The sequence below is a fragment of the Podarcis erhardii genome (genome assembly GCF_964252035.2).
Source record: "Podarcis erhardii genome assembly, chromosome: 2".
Lineage (NCBI taxonomy): Eukaryota > Metazoa > Chordata > Lepidosauria > Squamata > Lacertidae > Podarcis > Podarcis erhardii.
The window spans coordinates 124,075,678-124,101,216 of record NC_138498.1 but is presented as its reverse complement, the minus strand read 5'-3'; the positions used below and the strand labels follow the sequence as shown (position 1 = coordinate 124,101,216).

Sequence of the window (25,539 nt, the reverse complement as noted above, 5' to 3'; positions counted from 1 at the left end):
GACATAGTTGGTCACTCAATGTTTTATAATATTTGGCCGGTAAGCCATCCGGCCCCAGCGCTTTTCCAATTTTCATCTTTTTTATTGCCTTCCTTATCTCATCTTCTGTAATCATCTGATTTAATAACTCTTTTTTCTTCAGTTGCAATCTGTTGTAAATGATGTTCTTCCAAATAGCGTTCTATTTCATAGTCTGTTTCCTTTTCTCTTTTATATAAATCCTTATAGTACTTCTGAAATATCCTTTTTATTTCTTTTGGCTCTTCCACTATCCTTTCTCCATCCCTTATTTTACAGATCGTATTTTGTTTTTTCCTTTCTCTTAATTGCCATGCCAAGTATTTCCCTATTTTATTAGCTGATTCAAAACTCTTTTGTTTCATCATTTTAATTTTCCACTCAATTTCCTGATTTACTATCATAGAAAATTGGGCTTGTAGTATCTTTATATTTTGTTTTATTGTCTCCTCACCTGGTTTAATAGTTAATTGTCTTTCATTCTCCATAAGCTGTATTAGGATCTCCTCTTTTCTTTTTCTCTTTTTCTTTTCTTAAGTGGCTGTTTTTCTGGATTAGGAAGCCCCTCATAACGGCTTTTCCTGCATCCCAAACCGTTTCTATGGCTGTCCCTTTGTTTAAATTCCACTTGAAATACTCTTTGATTGTTTCTTTTGCCTTGCTTACTATCTTTTGATCATTAAATAGATATTCATTCATTCTCCATCTAAATGCTCTAACATCTTTACCTTTTATCTCTATAAATACTGGACTATGATCAGACATAGTTTGTGGGAGAATTTCAGATTTAGTTAAACTCTGTGTCAGTTCCTTCGAGATCCAGATATTATCTATTCTCCCCCAACACTGGTTTGGGTTTGAGAAAAAGGTATACTGTTTTATAGTAGGATTTTTAAATCTCCAGGCATCAATTAATCCCAAACAAAATAAAAAAATTCCTTCCAGTAGCACCTTAAAGACCAACTGAGTTAGTTCTAGGTATGAGCTTTCGTGTGCATGCACACTTCTTCAGATACACTGAAACAGAAGTCACCGGACCTTTCTATATAGTGAGAAGGTGGGGAGGGGTATTACTCAGAAGGGTGGTGGGAATGGGTGATTGGCAGATAGCTGCGATGAGCCTGTTGACGACTCTTAACGACTGCAATAGGTCTAACAGGAAAAAGCAAGGGGTGAGAAGGTGAAAAATGGCTTTGTCATGTATAATGAGATAAGAATCCAATGTCTTTGTTCAAACCAGGTCTCTCCATAGTTTTAAGTTTGGTGATAAGTTGCAATTCAGCAGCTTCTCTTTCCAGTCTATTTCTGAAATTCCTTTGTAATAGAACAGCTACTTTGAGATCTTGTATAGAATGTCCTGGGAGATTGAAGTGTTCTCCTACTGGTTTTTCTGTCTTGTGGTTCCTGATGTCGGATTTATGTCCGTTTATTCTTTGGCGTAAGGTCTGGCCTGTTTGTCCAATATAGAGAGCTGAAGGACACTGTTGGCATTTTATGGCATACACAATGTTAGACGATGAGCAATTAAATAGTCCCGAGATGGTATGTGTGATGTTGTTGGGGCCAGTAATGGTGTTGTCCGGGTGTATGTGGCAGCAAAGTTGGCATCTGGGTTTATTGCAGGCTCTGGTGCCAGTGTCCGTGTTAAGTCTGGTTATAGTATTATTGTGGGTTAGGAGTTGTTTAAGATTGGGGGGCTGTCTGGAGGCAATGAAAGGTCTTCCTCCCAGAGCTTGAGAAAGAGAACTGTCATTGTCCAGGAGAGGTTGTAGATCTCTGATGATGCGTTGTACTGTTTTAACTTGGGAGCTGTATGTGATGACTAGAGGTGTTCTGTTATTTTCTTTTTTGGGTCTGTCTTGCAGCAAGTTCTCTCTGGGTATCAGTCTGGCTCTGTTGATCTGTTGTCTAACTTCATCTGCTGGGTATTTTAGTTCTAAAAAGGTTTGCTGTAGATCTCTTAGGTGAGAGTCTCTGTCTGTAGAATTGGAGCAGATGCGGCTGTAACGTAGTGCCTGGCTATATACAATGGACTGTTTGGTATGTTTGGGATGGTAGCTAGAGGCATGTAGATATGTTTGTCGGTCAGTTGGTTTACGGTATAAGGTGGTGTCTATGTGCCCATCCTGTATTTTTATAGTAGTGTCCAAAAAATGTATTAGGTTGATGGTGGGGTGAAAATCATTGAATTTCTGGTGGAAGGTGTCCAGGGTCTGTTGACCATGTGTCCAGATGATAAAAATATCATCAATGTATCGCAGGTACAAGAGAGGTTTGAGTGGGTAGGAGTTTAAGAAACGTTGTTCTAAATCCGCCATGAAGATGTTGGCATACTGTGGGGCCATGCGGGTGCCCATTGCTGTGCCGCTGATCTGAAGGAACAGGTCATCACCGAATTTGAAGTTGTTGTGGGTAAGGACAAATTGGCAGAGTTTGGTAGCAAAGTCCGCTGTGGTTTTATCTGAAATGGTATTCCTTATAGCTTGTAAACCATCGTTGTGTGGGATGTTGGTATACAGAGATTCCACATCCACTAGCTACTATGGATGTGGAATCTCTGTATACCAACATCCCACACAACGATGGTTTACTAGCTACTATGGATGTGGAATCTCTGTATACCAACATCCCACACAACGATGGTTTACAAGCTATAAGGAATACCATTTCAGATAAAACCACAGCGGACTTTGCTACCAAACTCTGCCAATTTGTCCTTACCCACAACAACTTCAAATTCGGTGATGACCTGTTCCTTCAGATCAGCGGCACAGCAATGGGCACCCGCATGGCCCCACAGTATGCCAACATCTTCATGGCGGATTTAGAACAACGTTTCTTAAACTCCTACCCACTCAAACCTCTCTTGTACCTGCGATACATTGATGATATTTTTATCATCTGGACACATGGTCAACAGACCCTGGACACCTTCCACCAGAAATTCAATGATTTTCACCCCACCATCAACCTAACAATGAATCAATCTATGCAAGAAATACATTTTTTGGACACTACTATAAAAATACAGGATGGGCACATAGACACCACCTTATACCGTAAACCAACTGACCGACAAACATATCTACATGCCTCTAGCTACCATCCCAAACATACCAAACAGTCCATTGTATATAGCCAGGCACTACGTTACAGCCGCATTTGCTCCAATTCTACAGACAGAGACTCTCACCTAAGAGATCTACAGCAAACCTTTTTAGAACTAAAATACCCAGCAGATGAAGTTAGACAACAGATCAACAGAGCCAGACTGATACCCAGAGAGAACTTGCTGCAAGACAGACCCAAAAAAGAAAATAACAGAACACCTCTAGTCATCACATACAGCTCCCAAGTTAAAACAGTACAACGCATCATCAGAGATCTACAACCTCTCCTGGACAATGACAGTTCTCTTTCTCAAGCTCTGGGAGGAAGACCTTTCATTGCCTCCAGACAGCCCCCCAATCTTAAACAACTCCTAACCCACAATAATACTATAACCAGACTTAACACGGACACTGGCACCAGAGCCTGCAATAAACCCAGATGCCAACTTTGCTGCCACATACACCCGGACAACACCATTACTGGCCCCAACAACATCACACATACCATCTCGGGACTATTTAATTGCTCATCGTCTAACATTGTGTATGCCATAAAATGCCAACAGTGTCCTTCAGCTCTCTATATTGGACAAACAGGCCAGACCTTACGCCAAAGAATAAACGGACATAAATCCGACATCAGGAACCACAAGACAGAAAAACCAGTAGGAGAACACTACAATCTCCCAGGACATTCTATACAAGATCTCAAAGTAGCTGTTCTATTACAAAGGAATTTCAGAAATAGACTGGAAAGAGAAGCTGCTGAATTGCAACTTATCACCAAACTTAAAACTATGGAGAGACCTGGTTTGAACAAAGACATTGGATTCTTATCTCATTATACATGACAAAGCCATTTTTCACCTTCTCACCCCTTGCTTTTTCCTGTTAGACCTATTGCAGTCGTTAAGAGTCGTCAACAGGCTCATCGCAGCTATCTGCCAATCACCCATTCCCACCACCCTTCTGAGTAATACCCCTCCCCACCTTCTCACTATATAGAAAGGTCCGGTGACTTCTGTTTCAGTGTATCTGAAGAAGTGTGCATGCACACGAAAGCTCATACCTAGAACTAACTCAGTTGGTCTTTAAGGTGCTACTGGAAGGAATTTTTTTATTTTGTTTTGACCATGGCAGACCAACACGGCTACCTATCTGTAACTGCAATTAATCCCAAATTATCGACCAGATCAAAAAAAGTTTGAGGTAACTTGCCTTCCTTTTTTGTTGATCTATCCAAATTTGGTGACACCACTCCATTAAAATCGCCCATCAGTATCATTTTTTGATCCATCCACTCTAATAACTTATTACCTAATTCAGAGAAGAAAGCCGATTTTTTGTCATTAGGTGCGTATATTCCGAGGACAATTATTTTTATTCCTTGGAACATAATCTGTACTACTATCGTTCTCCCTTGTTCATCTTTATACAATAATTTTGGATCGAGTTTTTCCTTTATGTATAGTACCACTCCTCTTTTCTTAACCTTATCTGATGCCACAAAATCCAACCCTAATCTCTTATTATTCAGAATTCTCTTGTGTTTTCTTGTTACGTGAGTCTCTTGTAAGCAGATTAGGTCAAGATTCTTTTTTAATAATATATGAGCAATCTGGTTCCTTTTGTTTTTTTTAAAGCCATCGATTATATACAATTAGTAAATTATCAAGTCTAAGTTAGAACTACTGTTCTTTGTCATTTGTCTCTTCCTCTTCCCTCTCTTCTCCTAAATTTGTCTCCCTCTCCACTCCCCCCGCCTCCGCCCCCTCCCCCAGCCACTCCCCTACCACCTCCTACCCCACCATCTTTCCAAGTTCCTTCTCGTATCTTCTTGCAAATTTTTCAAGTTCTGATAGCCCACTCCTTATTCACTTTTTCAACATGCTGTAAATATTTTCCCAGAACCCCACTATCTCTTTGCACTCCCACCCCATGTGTAGAAAGGTTCCCGCCCCGTTGTTGTATCTCCAACAAACATGACTACAGTTTTTATACATTTTTGCCAGTCTAACCAGGGTCAGGTACCATCTGTATTGCATTTTCATTCTTAAATTGTAGCATACCATAAATTTAATATCCCTGTCTCACAACAGTTGGCTAATCATATTTTCCCCTAAATCCTGGGCCTACTTTACCATTGCTGTCTTCATTTGCTCCTCCTTTACCTCCCATTCTAGGAGCAAATCATATAGTTTGGAAATATGTTTACTTTTAGACTGGAGTAAGTACTCATCCAATCTTGAAATTTCTTTCTCAAATACTTTTGCTTTCTCTTTTGTCATCTCTGATTAATTTGAAAGAACTGCAGCCAATTGTTCAAATATTTCTTATATCCTTTCAATTTATTATTTTCCTTTTCCAGTAATCCTTATATGTTGCCCAGTTGTTATTCATATTCTTTCTCTTTACAGTCATGATTTCTAAGGTGAGGTCCACCAAGGTGTTTTGGGTTCTAGAATCCCTTTATATTTCATCCATATTTTATACAATGATTTCCTTATAAAACCCATGTGGACTCTCCTTTCCATCTATTAGGTATGCATGCCATCCAAATTGAGTTCCTACTTCCTCCAGATCTAACACATCAGTGTCCTTTAACTTAATCCACTCCCTTAATCAGGTCAGACCTGCTGCAGCATAATTCCAGGTCAGGTAGGTCAAATCCGCCTCTCTTTCTCCGATCAATAAGTAATTTATAGAATAGAATCATAGAGTTGGAAGAGACCACAAGGGCCATCGAGTCCAACCCCCTGCCAAGCAGGAAACGCCATCAGAGTACTCCTGACATATGGTCGTCAAGCCTCTGCTTAAAGACCTCCAAAGAAGGAGACTCCACCACACTCCTTGGCAGCAAATTCCACTGTCGAACAGCTCTCACTGTCAGGAAGTTCCTCCTAATGTTTAGGTGGAATCTTTTTTCTTGTAGTTTGGAACCATTGCTCCGTGTCCGCTTCTCTGGAGCAGCAGAAAACAACCTTTCTCCCTCCTCTACGTGACATCCTTTTATATATTTGAACATGGCTATCATATCACCCCTTAACCTCCTCTTCTCCAGGCTAAACATGCCCAGCTCCCTTAGCCATTCCTCATAAGGCATCGTTTCCAGGCCTTTGACCATTTTGGTTGCCCTCCTCTGGACCCGTTCCAGTTTGTCAGTGTCCTTCTTGAACTGTGGTGCCCAGAACTGGACACAGTACTCCAGGTGAGGTCTGACCAGAGCAGAATACAGTGGCACTATTACTTCCCTTGATCTAGATGCTATACTCCTATCATGTACTGCTCTCAAGCCAGGTGTCACCCATCTTGTATTTGTGCCTCTCATTTTTTTTTGCCCAAGTGCAATACTTTACATTTCTCCCTGTTTTATTTTATTTATTTATTTATTTATCTCCCAATATTTTATTGTAGGTGTTTTTTGGATGGAATGGCAAATTGCACATAATTCCTATTCACCAATCAAAGGATCGCAGCAATCTTTTCTTTACTTCAATTTTTTATTGGTTTTCACAAAATTATAAACAAACAAACACACAAAACAAACATAAATCATAACCGTATTAAAAATATTTTGAAATTACACCTATTAATTCATCACTTTACTTATGGTATATTAAATCCTAAGTCGATTAAGTATCTGCAAGCTGTTTCCAATTCATGTAACTTGACATATTTAACTAAATAATCATTAAATTTAATAATAATAATAAATTTTATTTATATCCCGCCCTCCCCAGCCGAAGCCGGGCTCAGGGCGGCTAACAACACTAAAACAGTACAACATTATAAAAATGAATTAAAATCAAAATTAATGGCAACCATAAACTAAAGTCTTGTAAAGATTGCCAAAGGAGGGAGTCAGGCTGCGCCCTGACCAAAGGCCAGGTGGAACAGCTCTGTCTTGCAGGCCCTGCGGAAAGATGTCAAGTCCTGCAGGGCCCTTGTCTCTTGTGACAGAGCATTCCACCAGGTTGGAGCCGCAGCCGAAAAAGCCCTGGCTCTAGTTGAGGCCAGCCTAACCTAAATTTAGTCCATTCTTCCTGATATGCCTCCTCCTTCTGGTCGCGGACTCTTCCGGTTAGGTTGGCTAGCTCCGAAAAACCCATCATCTTCAAGGATCACAGCAATCTTAATAGTTGCAGCCCAATGTCATCATCCTGAACTAACCAAAATCATTTGGCTCTTCAGATAAGCCCTCATCATATAATGTGACGACATATAACAATTTTTTTGTCCTTCTTTTTAAGACTTTGGCTAATATTCCTATTCACTAAATGTGTTCCAAAGTCCCCTTTCATCCATCTACAAAACAGTTCAAGATGAATCACAATTGCTATGCCTAGCTGATTCTCTTTTCATGTATACAACTCCCACTTTATTCTTTTCAGGGTTCTGGAACAGACATTTGCTACATACAGTACCTAAAGCAGCTCATTCTGTTCCATCAAAGGTAGACAGGCATAGGTCTTTTCAATTAAGCTAGGCCATAGGCTTAAAAGAAATCGGAATCATCCAAATGCCGTTTTATGGAATTGTTATTTTCTACAACGTATACATGTTATGAAAGGGCTGTCACCTGCAGGATGGAGCAAGATGTTCAGGATGGAGCAATGGCTTCAAGTTACAAGAAAGGAGATTCCAGCTAAACCTCAGGAAATGCTTTAGGACAGGAAGAGTTATTCCAGAGTGAAACAGACTTCCTTGGTAGGTGCTGGACTCTCCTTCCATGGAGTTTTTAAAGCAGAGGTTGGATGACCATCTGTCTTGGACAAGATTCCTGAGATTCCTGACTTGCAGGGGGCAGGACCAGGTGACACCCAAGCTCCCTTCTATATGTTTGGAGAAGTGACATCTCAGTTGCAGTCACTTGGGACTAACTCCCTTACGGGATAATTCATATACTGTAGTTATACACTTTTGTAACCTAAGTCTGCCTTCAGGGATGCATCTGTGAACTGAATGAGTAAACTACTTTTACATTTACTATAATAAGATTGTGTCATATCTTTATGAGGGAGTAGAAGGGATCTTACCAGGAATCCTATATTTAAAGAGGCTTAAGCAAGCCTGCAACAAGCTAACCACCATGCAAATTTAAAAAGGGGAATGTTTGGAACTCTGCTAAGTTCTAGAACTGGCTAATGCAAGTTAGGAAGGATATTGGTAAACAATATATCCTTCTCCTGCCTCCCTAAACATCCCTACACTTCCGACTCTCCCATTCTACGATTCTGTGATGGAAACTTGAGCCAAAGTGTTGCGACAGAAACTAGGGAGCTAAAGATGCTTTTCTGGCAGTGGGCTAAAATCCTGAGAGGAGAAACCGGGAAATACTGGAAAACACTGGTTCCTTCCAGGTTTTGTTCTTTTCTCCTGAGGCAGCTGGATTTATTATGATTTGCATTTTGTTATCTCAAGGTCACACTGAGCCCATCCAGACATGGAGCTCCTTGGCATTGAAGACCAAGACGGGTTCCAGAAAAAGAGACCGAGGTGAATGTGTGGGTCATAAGCTGGGAGTCGTTGGAAAGGAGTCGCTGGGATTGGCAGAAGGTTCTGTTGAGCAGGAGAGAGAAAGAGCTCCATGGAAAGACAAGGCTGCATTGGGATGAGCTGGTGTGGGAATTATTGGCAGAGAAAAAGGTACATCCAGCAAAAGGGGATGCAGTGCAACTCCTGAAACTGTTCATAACACAAGCTATGATCTCGTATGAGGAAAGGGATTTAATATGCCTTCTTCCCCACCCCCAGTGGATTAGGAAAGAAGATTAGTAAAAGAAGAAGCTGGATTGGATGAACATTAAAAGACACAATAATTTTGGACTGCGACTTGACTGAGATTTGTTACAACAGTTTTAATAAGGCTTTATAGAAACTGGACCTAGAAACTGGAGAAATACTAATTTGTATTACAGTGGTACCTCGGGGTAAATACTTAATTCATTCCGGAGGTCCGTTCTTAACCTGAAACTGTTCTTAAACTGAAGCACCACTTTAGCTAATAGGGGCCTCCTGCTGCCGCTGCGCCGCCGGACCACCATTTCTGTTCTCAGAAGCAAAGTTCTTAACCCGAAGAACTATTTCTGGGTTAGCGGAGTCTGTAACATGAAGCGTATGTAACCTGAAGCGTATGTAACCCGAGGTACCACTGTATTAGATGATCACTGTCTGAGTGGTTAAGATTGCAAGGCTGGGCTGTGCGGGCACAATGTAGGAAAAGTGCCATCTTGCTGAAGGTTACTGGATACTAAATAGAGCTGGGTTTATCCTGGAGAGCATATTCTGAATAATTATTGCTACAGAGGAATGATCACTCAGGGTGGGAGACAAGGAGAAGGGGGGCACCCAGGGGGAGAGCTGGGGGAGCCTGCCTTTCTATGTGTTGACAAATGATATGATATATATGATACAAATGTGCTAAAGGGTATTTTTAGTTATTCTCCCCCGCCCTTTCTCTTTTCTATACAAATATGTTTTGTAAAGGTTGTTTAATAATGTTTGCATTATTGTTTTTCTTTTGGTTTTCCCTCTGTATGAATTCTTTGATGGGAAGTGAGAATATCTTTCCGACTGAAGCTCTTTCCACATTCCAAACACTTATATGGTTTCTCCCCTTTATGAATTCTTTGATGGAAAAGGAGATTGGAACTATGACGAAAGCTCTTTCCACACTCATGGCATTGAAAGGGTTTCTCCCCTGTATGAATTCTTTGATGGGAAGTGAGCTTGGCTCGCTCCCGGAAGCGCTTTCCACATTCCAAACACTGATATGGTTTCTCCCCTTTATGAATTCTTTGATGGAAAGTGAGAGTGTAAAGGTGACGAAAGCTCTTTCCACACTTATGGCATTGAAAAGGTTTCTCCCCTGTATGAATTCTTTGATGGGAAGTGAGAGTGGAACATTGACGAAAGCTCTTTCCACACACATGGCATTGAAAGGGTTTATCCCCTGTATGAATTCTTTGATGGGAAGTGAGAGTGGAACGGTGACTAAAGCTCTTTCCACACTCATGGCATTGGAAGGGTTTATCCCCTGTATGAATTCTTTGATGGGAAGTGAGATGGATCACGCGGCTGAAGCTTTTTCCACAATCCAAACACTGATGTGGTTTCTCCCCTGTATGAATTCTTTGATGGGAAGTGAGACTGGAACTGTGATGAAAGCTCTTTCCACATTCGAAGCACTGATAGGGTTTCTCCCCCGTATGAACTTTTCGATGCGAAGTAAGACTCTGCCTGTAACGGAAGCTCTTTCCACATTCCAGGCATGGATATGGTTTCTCCCCTGTATGAATTCTGTGATGGGAAGTGAGCTGCATCCTGTCACTGAAGCTCTTTCCACATTCCAAGCACTGATAGGGTTTCTCCCCTGTATGGACTCTTTGATGGTATGTGAGCTTGGTCCTCTCCCGGAAGCTCTTTCCACATTCCAAGCACTGATAGGGTTTCTCCCCCGTATGGACTCTTTGATGTAAAGTGAGGTCACCTCTCTGACGAAAGCTCTTTCCACATTCTAAGCACTGATAGGGTTCCTCCCCTGTATGAACTCTATGATGCCTAGTTAGATGGGAACTTTGACTGAAGCTCTTTCCGCATTCCAAGCACCGATAGGGTTTCTCCCCTGTATGAATTCTGTTATGGGAAGTGAGACTCTGTCTGTGACTGAAGCTCTTTCCACATTCTAAGCACCGATAGGGTTTCTCCCCTGTATGGACTCTTTGATGGGATGTGAGGTTGGTCCCCTCCCTGAAGCTCTTTCCGCATTCTAAGCACCGATAGGGTTTCTCCCCTGTATGAATTCTTTGATGGGTAGTGAGACCGGAACTGTGACGAAAGCTCTTTCCACATTTGAAGCACTGATAGGTTTTCTCCCCTATATGAACTTTTTGGTGCAAAGTAAGACTGGCTCTCTCCTGGAAGCTCTTTCCACATTCCAGGCATGGATATGATTTCTCCCCTGTATGAATTCTTTGATGTCTAGTGAGAGTGTTCTTCCGACTGAAGCTCTTTCCACATTTCAAGCATATATGGGGTTTTTCCCTGGTATGATTTGGGTGATGGAAAGTGAGACCCTGCCCGAGCCTGAAGCTATTCTCACACTCCAAACGCTGATAAGGTTTCTCCTTTATATGAATTCTTTGATGGGATGTGAGCCTGGCCCTCTCCCGGAAGTTCTTTCCACATTCCAAGCACTTATATGGTTTCTCCCCTGTATGAATTCTTTGATGGCTAGTTAGATGGAAACGGTGACCAAAGCTCTTTCCACACTCATGGCATTGAAAAGGTTTCTCCCCTGTATGAATTCTTTGATGGCTAGTTAGATGGGAACGGTGACGAAAGCTCTTTCCACACTCATGGCATTGAAAAGGTTTCTCCCCTGTATGAATTCTGTTATGGGAAGTGAGACTCTGTCTGAGACTGAAGCTCTTTCCACATTCTAAGCACTGATAGGATTTCTCTTGTGTATGAACTCTATGATGGCTAGTTAGATTGGAACTTTGACTGAAGCTCTTTCCGCATTCTAAGCACTGATAGGGTTTCTCCCCTGTATGAATTCTTTGATGGGTAGTGAGATGGATCGCCTGGCTGAAGCTTTTTCCACATTCCAAGCACTGATGTGGTTTCTCCCCTGTATGAATTCTTTGATGAAAAGTGAGCCCGGCCCCATCCCGGAAGCTCTTTCCACATTCAAAGCACTGATAGGGTTTCTCCCCCGTATGAACTTTTCGATGGGAAGTTAGATGAGAACGTTGAGTGAAGCTCTTTCCGCATTCCAAGCACGGATAGGGTTTCTCCCCTGTATGAATTCTGTGATGGGAAGTGAGAGTATCCTTCCGATTGAAGCTCTTTCCACATTCCAAGCACTGATACAATTTCTCCCCACTGTGAATTCTTTTGTGTGAACTGAGGCTATCCCTCTGAATGAAGATCTTTCTTGGATGGGAGGTGGACTGGGAGCTCTGACGGATGTTCTCTCCACACCCTGAATATTTATAAGTCTTCTCTGATATGTGGATTCTGCTGTGTTCCCCCTTGTTCTTCCCTTCCAATTCATCACCTTCTGCAATAAAGAGAGAAACTAATTAGTGCCTCGGGAAGAACAAAGTTAATGAACCATACTCCAATATATTTTACTTTATCACCAATCCACTCACTCTGTAATTCATTTTTTGACTGTGCATCCATGCTTTTCACTAACACCTTAGTTTCCCGTCTATTTATTTTAAAAACCTGCAGCATTTCCAAGCAGCCTTATTGCTTCTAATACACTACTAAGAGGTTCCCTACCACATCATATACAGAGGACTTTAGTCTGTCATTTTGTTGCCCCACCCACACCTCCTTTTATATCTGGAGTTTTCCTTGTTCTTCTTGATAATACATAGATAAATGTCCCCTTCTGTAGCTTACATTTTTCTCAGAGTATTATTCACAATCATGCTTGCCATGTGTTCCGTCTAGATTGTCTTATTTCCCTTTAGAAAAGCCTCTCCAATCCCTGTCTCCTGCATGAGGGAGTTCCACTTTTACCTACACACTGTGAAAAATTTAAGTTTAATGTAAATAAAGCATTCTGCAATGGAGACCAGATGGTGTTTCTTTTCTTCTTCTTTTTTCGATGATCTTTATTGAATTTTTAGTTACATACTATACATACACATACATTATGTTTCACATTTGTTCTTGTTCTCCCGAGCTGACTTCCCTCCTTCCTCCTTCTGGCTTTTTTATGTTGTCTTTAACTTTTCCCATTGTCTTTGTCCATTTGTTCTTCATTTTTTTCCATAAAATATCTGTAAACAAATAAATCTATATATACAATTCTTTTTGTTTGTCTATATTCATTTACAAATATTGTTCAACAATAGTCCTAATATACATTTTTAATTCATTTTGATATTATCCAATAAATTTCTTTTCTTTTCCCGTTGTGAGGTTTATTTTAGCTCTACTGGTTTCCCTATTTCAGATCGTCTTCTCTAATTTTGCCCATTCTTTTTGATATGTTATTTCGAATTATTGCTGTTAGTTTGGCTATTTCTGCATACTCCACAACCTTGTACTACCACTCTTCTACTGTAGGCAATTTTTGCTGTTTCCACGCCTGAGCCAGCAATAACCTCGCCGTTGTTGTTGCGTATAAAAACAGTTTCTGGTCATTCTTGTCAATATCCTCTTCCCACCATTCCCAACAGGAACGACTCTGTTTTTTTCTTTAATTCGTTATATAACCTTGTTATTTTAAACGGCCTCTCCTCGGGAGACTGCCCTGGCCAATTTACTTATTGGTCAGGCTTAAGGCATTCTGTTATTGACTACATTCTTGTCTCCCAAGAACTCTTTGATGAACATATTGAATTTACTGTAGATATAAGAACCGAAAGTGACCATTTACCCCTAAATCTTAAAAGGACTGAATTTTGGGAACCTTCTAGATGTGGGCTCGCCCCACAGACACCTGATCCTAATGTTTTACAACAAATAGGCAGATCCAGAATTAAATGGTCCCCTTATGTTAATAACAACTTTAGCATTTGGACACAATCAATGGAAGGTCAACTCCTATGGGCTGATCTGACCTCCAACAATATTGAAGAGACCTCCCCAATTGACCATTATAATACATTAATCCGAAAACTCCAACCGTTATTGTCAAGACTCAGGAGATCTAGCCACAATGAATTCCCTACCAACAAAAAATGGTTTGACCGCGAATGCATCCAGGCAAAACTTATACTGAGGGAATGCTTTAAGGTCTTCCAGCAAAATCCTAACCCCACTACTAAATTAGAGTTACAACTTAAAAAAAAAGAACTACAAAGAGTTACTAAAAACCAAAAAAAAGAACCGCAGACTCATCCGGCAGGCCCTCATAAAAGCATCAATAGAAAAAGACAATACCAACTTCTGGAAAATTATCTCCAGTCAAACCAAAGCTCCTAACGAGGGCACAATAATCCCTGCAAACTCATGGGAAGAGCACTATAAAGTGCTGTTTAGGGAACATCGACCTCCTGTGCTGCTTAACATCTCTTTAGATAATGATACACCATGGCCCCCAACATCTGAAACTGAAATCACTTCGTTAATTCTACAAATGAAATCTGGCAGAGCCCCAGGAAGTGATTTCATTGTTGCTGAACTTCTGAAAGCGCAAATAAACTGGTGGGCCCCGGTTCTTGCAAATCTATTTTCATATATAGATAAGACAACTGAAATCCCTAAAGATTGGGGACTGGCTATAATTGTTCCTATATTTAAAAAGGGCAACCCCTCTGATCCATCTAATTATAGACCAATTAGTCTTCTGAGTGTGATCTGCAAACTTTATACAAAACACCTATGCCTAAAATTGTGTGAATGGTTAGACCATAATGATTTGCTAGAAATTGAACAAGAAGGATTTACATCTGGACGTTCCACCATTGATCACTGCTTAATGTTAGATTATTTTGTTCATAAGTATGTGAAACATTGGAAAAAGTCATTGTATGTGGCCTTTGTGGACCTAAAGGCAGCATTTGATTCTGTATCCAGGGGTAGGCTCTGGGCCAAATTGGCCAATATGGGTATTAACAGAAGGTTATTACTTCTGATGATTAAGCTTCATGAGAACAATACTCTCCAGATAAGACTCACACAGGACGGCAGACTCTCTAGAGAAATCCCAGTCCAAAGAGGAGTTAGACAAGGATGTGTATTAGCCCCATTTTTATTTAACATCTATGTTAACTCCCTGGTCACATGTTGCCGTGAAATCGAAACCCATCCCCCCGTGTTCTCTAATGGCAGAAAAGTACCAGTTTTAATGTATGCGGATGACGCTGTTCTTCTCTCTCAAACCAAAGTGGGCCTGAAACGTGCCTTAGAAAAGTTTAGTGACCAATGTAACACTGAGCTGTTAACAATGAACTTTGCCAAAACCAAAATTGTACATTTTAACCGCTCCTTCAGGAAAGATAATTGGAGCGTAAAGGGAAACACCATTGAACAGACTAAGATCTTCCAATACTTAGGCATTACTTTCTCTTATAATGCCAAATTTTCAACACACCTGACCACATCAGCTATATCAGCAGGAAGTGCAAATGCCATCCTTAGATTGTTCAGAAGGAAAGGAGCTGGCTTCCTCCTGATGGCCCTTAAAGTTTCCCAGCCAAAATCTTTAGCCCAACTCCTGTATGGCTCTCAAATTAGCCCTTTTGCCAACCTTAAGACCCTTGAAACAGTACAATCAAAATTCTTAAGATCATTATTTGCTACCCCAAAGTGTACACCTAATGCAGTCCTAAGGCAAGAGGCAGGGCTGCCCAGAGTGGAATTAAAAGTCTGGGAGCAAGCAATATCCCTCTGGCTGAAAATCCATTACAATCCTAAGGGACTGTTACCTTACTTTCTGGCCGCAGTTCCCTATCCCCCTTGGCTCATGCAAATAACTAACAAGATCAAACAAATTGGCCTAAACCCTGAAAATCTTCTTATTGGAACTCTGAACAAGGCAAAAGTAATTATCACTCAGAGACTTCACGATGTCGAATTACAACAAGAAGACGCCCTACTCCCGGAGACATATAGATGTTTAAAAGCTTCACCTAATTTTGAAGCTGCCCCTTACTTATCTAACTAACGAAGCTTATAGATGGGATTTCTCCAGAGCCCGCTTTGAGACAATGCCCTCAGCAGCGCTGTACGGCAAACTTACGCAGGTACCAATGCATGCGCGTCTCTGCCCCTGTATGTCTAATAAGGTAGAATCTGTCACTCACATCCTTCTATTTTGTGAATTTTATAGTGAAGAACGAGTTCAACTTATTCTGCCGCTTTTATCAAAATTTATACCCCTTCAACATTATTCGGAATCCTTCCCCGAAATTCTACGAAAATACCTTCTGGAAGATTCCTCAAGCTCAATATCATATGAGGTGGCCAAATTTTGCACTTTAGCAATCAGGAAGCGTAAATCTCTTTTGTTGAATGGCACACTGCGAAGTTCCCTTGTGTAAAAAAAAATTTTTTTTTGATGTTGTTGATTTCCTTTTGTTTGATCTTGTGGTGTTCTGTGTCGTTGGCTTTTGCTGCAATAAATCTAACTTGAACTTGAATTCGTTATATATATTTTTTCACTATGTCACATGCCCAACACATATGGAAGAAGCTGCCTTCTTTCATCCCACACTTCCAACAGTTCTTATTTCCTGTTTTATACATCTTTGACAAATTAACTGGCGTGAGGTACCATCTGTACATCATTTTTAACAGATTTTCTTTTAACAATGTACAAGCTGTAAATTTTAGGCAAGTGTTCCATAATTTTATCCACTTTTCATACTCAATGTCGTGGCCTACATCTATTGCCCACTTAATCATGACACTTTTGATTTCTTCATCTTTTGTGTGCCATTCTAGTAAATACTCATAGACCTTAGTGTTTTTTTTTTGTTATTTTGTAGTATTGCAGTTTCTAGTATTGATTGTTCATACCCTCTTGCTTTCTTATCTTTTGAGAAGATGTCATTCATTTGACGGTATTCCATCCAACTTGATAATTTGTCTTTTAATTCCTCATAAGGTTTGAACTTAATTACAATATTCTCTTCCAATAACATGTCTCTATAGGTCAACTATTTTCCTTTCATATTTAGTCTTTTCAGTGAAAATGCCTCTTGGGGTGACAGCCACCATGGTGTCTTCCTTTCAAACCGCTCTTTATATCTTATCCAGACTTCAAATAGTAGTCTTTTTATGATGTGATTTTAAAAGTCCCGATGTACTCTGACCTTGTCATAACAAACGTATGCATGCCAGAACTAATATGTCCGTATTTTCCAAGCTGAACCATTCTTTTAACCATGTTATACATGCCACTTCATAATATATTTTGAGGTCCGGTAATGAAAAGCCTCCTCTTTCCTTTTTATCCGTTAAAAGTTTGAATTTTATTCTAGAAATCCCTTTTTGCCACTCATTGAATTGGCCTTGTCCTGTTTTAATTGGAATAGTTTGAAATAAAAAGAGCATCTTCGGTAGGACACTCATCTTAATAGCTGCTATCCTTCCACAGAAGGATAGTTTCAGTCTGTCCCATATTTCCAATTTTGTTTTTACTTCTTTCCATGTTGTTTTATAATTATCCTTAAATAGGTTTGTATTTTTCAGGGAGAGCCAAACACCCAGATATTTTATTTCTGTTTTGCTTTGTAATTGGTCTAGTTGTTCCTCATTAATGTTTTTTTACCATCATTTTTGTTTTACTTTTATTAATTTTAAATCCTGCCATCCCTCTAAATTCTTCTATTACTTTTAATGTTTATACTGTCGAAGTTTGAGGTTCTTGTAATGTCAGGACTATGTCATCAGCAAAAGCTTTAACCTTGTATTCCTTTTCTCCACATTTTATTCCTGCAATTTTCCCTGTTTCTCTTATGTTTTGAAGTAATACTTCCAGTATTGATATACGTAAATAATAGCGGCGACAATGGGCAGCCCTGTCTTGTGCCCTTTGTAATATGGAAGTTCTCTGTTAATCCATTATTTGTTGTAAGTTTTGCATTCTGATCTTTATAAATTGCCTCTATACTTCTTAAAAACTTTGATCCCAGACCCATCATTTCTAAGTTGTGTTTCATAAAAAACCAAGACACGTTATCAAACGCCTTTTCCGCGTCTATGAAGATTAGTGCAGCCTGCTTATTTATTTTTGTTTCTAAATATTCAATTATATTTACTATGCTTCGTATATTGTCTTTTAACTGCCATCCTGGTAAAAAGCCTGCCTGATCTGAGTGCATATGTAAAGTCATAATGTTTTTTAATCTCTGCGCTAGTATGTTTGCAAACAGTTTATAGTCGTTGTTAAGCAATGATATTGGTCTAAAGTTTTTTACGTTTGTGAGATCTGTTCCTTGTTTTGTTATTAGGGAAATAAATGCTTCTTCCCATGTGTTGAGAATCTGCCCTTTTCCCATTATATTATTCATTACTTCCTTTGGTGAGGAGACTAATTGTTGACTTAATTTCTTACAATATTTAATTGGTATGCCATCTGGCCCTGGGGCCTTCCCATTCTTTCCTTGCTTACCGTATTTTTCGCTCTATAACACGCACCTGACCATAACACGCTCATTGTTTTTAGAGGAGGAAAACAAGGGGAAAAAATTCTGAAGAAACAGTGGATCTATCATTTTTGTGCCTCATGCTGTGGCCACAGACATGTGATCTGATGGTGAATTTGGGGTGACCCAATGCAAAAATCCTGAGGATCCATGTGGATCCATGCTTTGTAACCACGTTTTTGCAGCACTGCAGCCCCGGGCAACAGTGGGTGCGTGATTTTTTTGGTGCAGGCTGTAGCCATGGACATGTAATGTGATGTGATGGTGAATTTGGGGTGACCCAATGCAAAGATCCCGAGGATCCATGTGGATCCATGCTTTGTAACCACGTTTTTACAGCACTGCAGCCCCGGGCAACAGTGGGTGCGTGATTTCTTTGCTGCAGGCTGTAGCCATGGACATGCTATGTGATCTGATGGTGAATTTGGGGTGACCCAATGCAAAGATCCTGAGGATCCATGTGGATCCATGCTTTGTAACCATGTTTTTGCACCACTGCAGCCCCAGGCAACAGTGGGTGCGTGATTTTTTGGGTGCAGGCTGTAGCCATGGACATGTAATGTGATGTGATGGTGAATTTGGTGTGGCCCAATGCAAAGATCCTGAGGATCCATGTGGATCCATGCTTTGTAACCACATTTCAAGTGGGGAGGGAAGGAAAAATACAGAAGGGACAAGGAGCACGAGAGGGGTGTGCAGAGAAGCAGCTGGCTAAGAATGCAGGAGAGGAGTTTAAAGGGAGGGAGGAAAGCAAAGCAAAAGTTTTCCCCCACCCAGCCACCCAAGCCAGCCCTCTCTCTCTCCCACCTGCATAAGCACGGAGAGGAATTAGAAGGAAGGACTGACGCGATCCTTTCCTTTCCCCCTCTGCTTGCCTGGGGGGGGGGATTTGCCTGCTCTTTGTTCCGTTTGAGCAAACAGCAACCGAAACAGAAGAGGGTGGGCAGTAAGACCCTGAGGCAGAATGCAGGAAAGCAACAGCTTCCTCTCTCACAGAGCTCCCTCCTCCCCGGTTTTTGTCTGATTTTTGCCCCTGCGCTCGGGAGGGTCGGCTCCAGGGACCACACATTCGCTCAATAACACGCACCAACATTTCCCCTTACTTTTTAGGAGAAAAAAATCTGCGTGTTATAGAGAGAAAAGTACGGTAATTGCATCTATAATCTCTTCTTCTGATATTGGTTTTTCTAGTTGTTCTCTTCTTTCTTGGGAAATTGCCCTCAGTTTATGTTTTCCTATATAAGTTCTTATCTTCTCATTTTCTTTGGGTGCTTTATATAGTTCTTTGTAAAATTTAAGGAAAACTTTCCTTATTTCTTTGGGATTATCTATTATTTCATTATTGTCTTTTATTGTATTTATGATCCTCTATCCTTGTTTTTACTTTAGTTGCCAAGCTAACCATTTTCTAGTTTTGTTTGCTGATTCAAAATTTTGCTGTTTTAGTAGTTTAATTTTCCATTACACCTCCTGGTTTATAATCATAGATAGTTTCATTTGCAGCAATTTACTTGCTTGCTTGGGTCCTCTAGTTTCCTAACCATCGGGTTTTCTATATCTTTTATTTTATTTAATATTTCTACTTTATTCTTTACCCTTTCCCTCTTTTGGATACAATTCTGTTGCAGGAAGAATCCTCACATAACTGCTTTGCTTGCATCCCAGACTACATTATTTCATTCCAGCATCCTTCTAACATTCCTTAATTTTACAATATTTCTGTAAATAAGCTTTAAATTTTTAGAGGTTTTTAAAAAAAGAATCTGCAATGTTTTCAAGCCTTTCAGTGCTTTCATTCATAAAATCTGCATCCCCATTCAAAAAAACTGAGAGTAGGAGATTGAAGTTTTGGGGGCCTTTGGATTTGGAGGAATCTTGAAAAACGTCCTGAAATATTTTATAGACCCTAGCTTCAACTGTGGAAATTTGGCTGAACTGTCCAGAAGGAATAAAAGTATTGTTAGGATGGAGCTTTCTCGAGATTTGCTCTCTAGCATTAAAGAATATGAAGAAGATCTGCAGAAGGGACCTGGAAAAGAGTTAAGAGCTTCGGACATAAGATCTCCAGGTTGATGGACTATATGGAATTGATGGAAAGGACTGGCAGAATCCGAAACCAGGGAGAGGAGGTGATGGAAGAAGATTGGAAAATTTAAAGTTTATATATAGAAACATCGCAAAATTAATGAGTGATAGAAAAATGGTGGATTGATATTTCATGGATTTAGCAGAAATGTTATAAGGAGTTAGGCATATATAAGTATTTTAGTTTTAATGTTAAAATAAGGTTAAAAAAATATGTTATTTATAATATGATAGAGAATAGAGAAAGATGGAAAGGATTTGCTGCAATAACTAGTAGAAGTGGAATACAAAAAGGGAGGTGAGAGGAGGTCGAGGAAACAAGGGAATGAAAGAAAAAGTATCGAAAAGGGGAGGTGTATTTTTTAAAAAATTGTTTTTGTTTTGTTTTATTTAGGGTTAGGGAGTGGGTTTGGTTTAGTTTAGTTTAATGTGTTTAGCTTAATGGGTTTAGGTTGTGTTTTGTATTGTTTATATATTGTACTGTACTGTATTGTCTTTTTTTTTCTTTCTTTTTTTTGTTTTTTCTCTTCTGTCTTCTTTCCTTTTAAAAGCAATAAATATTCTTTTTTTAAACAAAAAACCAAAAACCAGAGTACTCCAATCATTTCCTGTATCTTCCTTTTAAGGAATCAAAGAACAAAGAGCTACAGTTTTTTCTTGTATCCAGAGTACATAGTGTTAACAGGTAGCAAAGTAACAAAGTGCAGTTTAAAAAGTATCTAAAGACTGATGTGTCTCCAAAGGTTTTTTTCCCATTCATAAGTCTGTACTGCAAAATCTGCTGCTTCAGCTGGCGATTTCTGGTTTCCGGTTTCTGAGCTGCGCTGGAGCCACGGGCAGGCTTAAGCCACTGTCTCTCTCCCCCCCCCCCCCACGATGCAGCGTTGGAGCTCTGGCAATTGCGGCAAGCCTCTTCACGCCCGGCTGGTCCCCTCGACACCCCGCTACCTGTGAGACACTTTTGGGGGGGCTGTCTAACCCTGGCACTCACCCCCACTGCTCAAAAGCCCCAGTAACGGTCGTCATTTAGACGGACGACTCGCACTGCACCGCCATTTCCCTTCGCAGACAAATTGGAAGCCCAGGATCAGGTTACTTTCAAGAGTCATGACTTCTAATGCTGCCTGAAGGATCGGTAAGTTGTCTGACATTGGTAGAGCATTCAATCACGGTACTGGTTTTAGACATTTTGAGCTGCCAATACATTGTGGTGGTCGGGGAGCAGTGATGTATTCCTAGCTCAAACTGCCTGCAGATGTCAAAGGCACAGGCAGGCAGGTGGAGGAGCCCGAAATGGTGCCCCCCGAGCAAGCCCCAATACCTCTCCGTTTCCATCCATGTCCCCATCTCCACTCCCCTGGAACTCACCAGATGTCTCAGAGGTCCCTGGGAGGGAACGCTCAGAGGTTGTGAGGAGGGATGCAGGAGACAACCTGACCAGGTCAACCGTCCATCTTCCCCCTTCCATCCTTCCACGCTTTGCAGGATCTGTCTCTTTCTTCCTTCCTGAGGAGTCGAGAAGGCACAACAAGCTGCAGGGTCCTGGGAGAGAGGAAGAAGCAAAGGGAGCCTCAGAGGCCCTGCAGGGATTCTCTTGCCCTAGATATTCTCCTGCCCCTGGAGAAGCACAAATGGGGCAGCCCCTTCCCAAGAAAAGACCCATTTCTAAACATCTCCAGTGATTCCAATTTCTTCTGTATGCTCCTCACCCCACTTGCAAGCCTGGCATGGTCTGCACAGTAGTCACCTGAGAGTACCATAGATCCCATTGAACGCAGTGGGGATAACTGACAGAACTCGGTACCAAAATGTCCCCAAACCTGAAAACTGTAACCCCAGATCATGGGCAGAACTGTTTAACCCTGTAAGTTATGATTCTCCTCACAGTATTCCTAGCTCAAATTGCCTGCAGATAACAAAGGTGCAGGCAGGCAGGTGGAGGAGCCCGAAATGGTGCCCCCCTGAACAAGCCCCAATACCTCTATGGCTCCATCCATCCATGTCCCCATCTCCCCTCCCCTGGAACTCACCAGATCTCTCGGAGGTCCCTGGGAGGGAACGCTCAGAGGTTGCGCAAAGGGATGCAGGAGACAACCTGACCAGGTCAACCGTCCATCTTCCCCCTTCCATTGTTCCACGCTTTGCAGGATCTGTCTCTTTCTTCCTTCCTGAGGAGTTGAGAAGCCACAACAAGCTGCAGGGTCCTGGGAGAGAGGAAGAAGCAAAGGGAGCCTCAGAGGCCCTGCAGGGATTCTCTTGTCCTAGATATTCTCCTGCCCCTGGAGAAGCACAAATGGGGCAGCCCCTACCTAAGAGAAGCCCAATTTCTAAACATCTCCAGCGATTCCAATTTCTTCTGTATGCTCCTCACCCCACTTGCAAGCCTGGCATGGTCTGCACAGTAGTGACCTGAGAGTAGATCCCATTGAACTCAGTGGGGATAACTGACAAAACTTGGTACAAAAAACAGTCACCGTCCTGTCCCCAAGCCTGAAAACTGCAACCCCAGAGCATGGGCAGAAAAGAGCAGAGTAGATATTACATGTAGGTGCCCCCATGCTAGGTGCTCTGTATGGAGAGCCCTGTTCACAATCTTTGAGCTCTCTCATCACAAGCCAGACAGATGTTGTGGCCGTATCTGCCTATGTCAGGTGTTGCATGGGGTCCAAATCTGTATGTGGAAGCAGAGGAGTCGGTGATGCCACATTTTTGAAATATCAGGAAACTAATACACCTCTCCTCCTTAGATATCATCTGTGCTTATACACCATCTTCGCAAGACTACAGTCCCAAAATGTGGCCCCCACCCTGGCACGGAAGCAATCAAAGTATAGATCTTCCACATTTCCTAAATCTGCCGTGTTCTTAGGAACACCAGGCATGTATATCCTCCAAAAACTCCAGAGGTGAGCTTTACGCTCCTCTTGTGACAAGATTCCCAAAGGCTTAGGGTAGCTTGACAGAACTAGTCTATTTTGCGATAGCACCAATGTCCCCTGTTAGTAGTAGGAGCCACACAATGACTGATAATCCCTCTTTTGTCCCAGAAGGTGGGGAGTAGGTGTCTTTTATCCTTGCTTTATTCTTCTTGATAATACATAAATAAATGTCCTCTACTGTATCTTACATTTTTCTAAGAGAGTATTATTCACAATCATGCTTGCCATGTATAGATTATTTCCCTTTAGAAAAGCCTCTCCAATCCCTGGCTCCTGCGGGAGGGAGTTCCAGTTTTACCTACGCACTGCGGAAGTTATGAGTTTAATGCAAATAAAACATTCTGCAATAGCAGCAGCTGCAGAGAAACTCCAGGATGGGGAACATCCTTGAAAGCTCCCTCTGGGATCAGAGAGAGAAAAGTTGGCAGACCTGCCACCCAGAGCCCCCTCCTTCTCCTCCCTGCACTGCCTCACCCGCTTCAGGACAAGATCTTGGGGTCCTTAAGGCGGCTTTCCATCCTCTCCTCTCAAGGAAGGCAGCTCCGTTCCCTTGAACCCTGGCAAGCCCAGTGCAGCCAGCTCAGCCCTCTGGCTCTCCCCTTTTCTCCACGGAGGGGCCCCAGGCGTGGCCCCTGCCCAGAGAGGCTTCCCTTGAGGCTCTGGGCTGGAGACCTGAGCTGATCTGGAGGAGGAATATTCTGTTTTGTTTTTTTTTAATAATTTTTTATTCAATTTTCAAACACATAATAAGAACAAACAAAACAGAAACAAAAACATACAAAACATTTAAACATATATAACTTCATAATCTTATTTTCCTGTAACTTCTTTCAGTCGACTTCCCCATACCTCCCTTTCGCTGCATCCTTATTTTAAAAAGAATTTTTTAGCAACCCTTTAGTCAAATTACCCATTTAGATCACTTCATTACATTCCCATGAATTTGTTGATTACAGCTGTAATTCTCTGCTTCTTACCCCTTGAAATCTTAACACTCATCAATTTTACAACAGTTTTTGAGATATATTTTAAATTTCTTCCAGTCTTCTTCCACTGCCTCTTTCCCCTGGTCACGAATTCTGCCGGTCATCTCTGCCAGTCCCATGAAGTCAATCACCTTTGTCTGCCATTCTTCAAGAGTAGGTAGTTCTTGCATCTTCCAATACTTTGCCAGAAGAATTCTTGCTGCAGTAGTAGCATACATAAAGAAAATCCTATCCTATCTGGAGGAGGAATATTCTGGCAGGGGGAAAGGCTGGCCTGGCAGGGGCTCCTCCACTGGAAGGGGCATTCTGGGCATGCCCTCTCCCCCCCAAGACCCCCCTCCTTCTCCAAAGAGGATGCCAAGGAAGAGCAGAGCTGCAGACCCCCTGGAAACTCGCCCCCTCCCAGGCTTGGCAGGGAGGAATGGGGGGGCAGGACCCTCTGCTCCCAGACTTGGGGGTCTCCCCCTGCAGCCCCGGGACCCCCTTCTCCCATGGGCACCCCAAGGGGGAAGAGAGGGGAGGAGACTCACCGGATTCTTCCCAGGAGGGAAACCGAGGCAGCGCGGGGAGGAGACAAGAGAGAAAAGACGGGACTGGGCACGGAGGGAGGGAGGGGATTCTGCTCTGGAGGACCCGCCCCGCCTCTCCACTTCCTGTCCTCTCTAGGACTCCGACTCTGTTCGATTTAACCCTTCGCAAGCTGAGCTCAGCCCCCCCCGGCTGGCTGGCTGGCTGCCCTCCTTCCCTCCCTCCCAGAATCCGGGGCTCCAGGGCATGTGCAGAGTTCTCTGTGATTCTCGGCTCAGAGGCCCTGAAGAGAGCAGCTTAGTGTCCTGACCCCAGATGGGTGGGGGATAAATAAAATAATAATAATTGAGGCGGATGTTCCGCTTTCTAGAAACGGGGGCCAAATGTCCCCCTGGGTTTCTGCTCCTTCCCCGAGTTTTGTCCCCGTTCAGTCCTTGGGACGCAGCCCTGCTTCCCTCACAGAGTCAGACCTGGGGGGGTTCGTGAGCGAGGGGCCCTTTTCCTCCCTCTCAGCCACTCCGGAGGGATTTCCAGTCAGCCTCGGGACCCAGCGGATCCCCTCAGCCCTGGTGCCTGGCTCGGGGGGCGGGTCTCCCTTCCCCCTCCTCACTGGAAGGACACTCCGCTTTCGCCCGCCTCCCCATAGCTTCTCCCGTTGAATTCCCGCCTGACTCCTCTCCCAGTGGAGATTCTCCTCACCTCCCGCCCTCAGTCCACCCCTCTCCCAGTCCGCCCTTTCTCCCTCTCAGGAAACTCC

General features: G+C 42.1%; 2 protein-coding genes and 1 long non-coding RNA gene across 9 annotated transcripts in view; 1 reads left to right on the top strand and 2 right to left on the bottom strand.

Annotated features, from left to right (window-relative positions):
- Nucleotides 1-6,699, bottom strand: part of LOC309337429 — a 41,443-nt gene extending 34,744 nt beyond the window's left edge. The window contains exon 1 of the long non-coding RNA XR_014154288.1: nucleotides 6,659-6,699. This is a non-coding gene — a long non-coding RNA (uncharacterized lncRNA). The remainder of the gene's footprint in view (nucleotides 1-6,658) is intronic.
- The window catches only part of LOC309337113 (zinc finger protein 621-like), a 158,166-nt gene that overhangs the window by 119,137 nt on the left and 13,490 nt on the right, over nucleotides 1-25,539 (top strand). The window lies entirely within an intron of this gene.
- On the bottom strand, nucleotides 8,838-25,457 carry LOC309336539 (uncharacterized protein). 5 transcript variants are annotated; one of them, XM_081852463.1, is made up of 4 exons: nucleotides 24,785-25,457; nucleotides 22,360-22,533; nucleotides 21,698-21,871; nucleotides 8,838-12,192 (listed from the first exon to the last, which is right to left on the bottom strand). In XM_081852463.1, the coding sequence occupies exons 2-4, from the start codon at nucleotides 22,457-22,459 to the stop codon at nucleotides 9,635-9,637; spliced, it is 2,832 nt and encodes a 943-aa protein (XP_081708589.1). In that variant the 5' UTR covers nucleotides 22,460-22,533; nucleotides 24,785-25,457; the 3' UTR covers nucleotides 8,838-9,634. The 5 variants fall into 5 exon arrangements, 4 of the variants coding, with proteins under 4 accessions (XP_081708589.1, XP_081708590.1, XP_081708591.1 ...); XM_081852464.1 differs by lacking the exon at nucleotides 21,698-21,871; XM_081852465.1 differs by lacking the exon at nucleotides 22,360-22,533.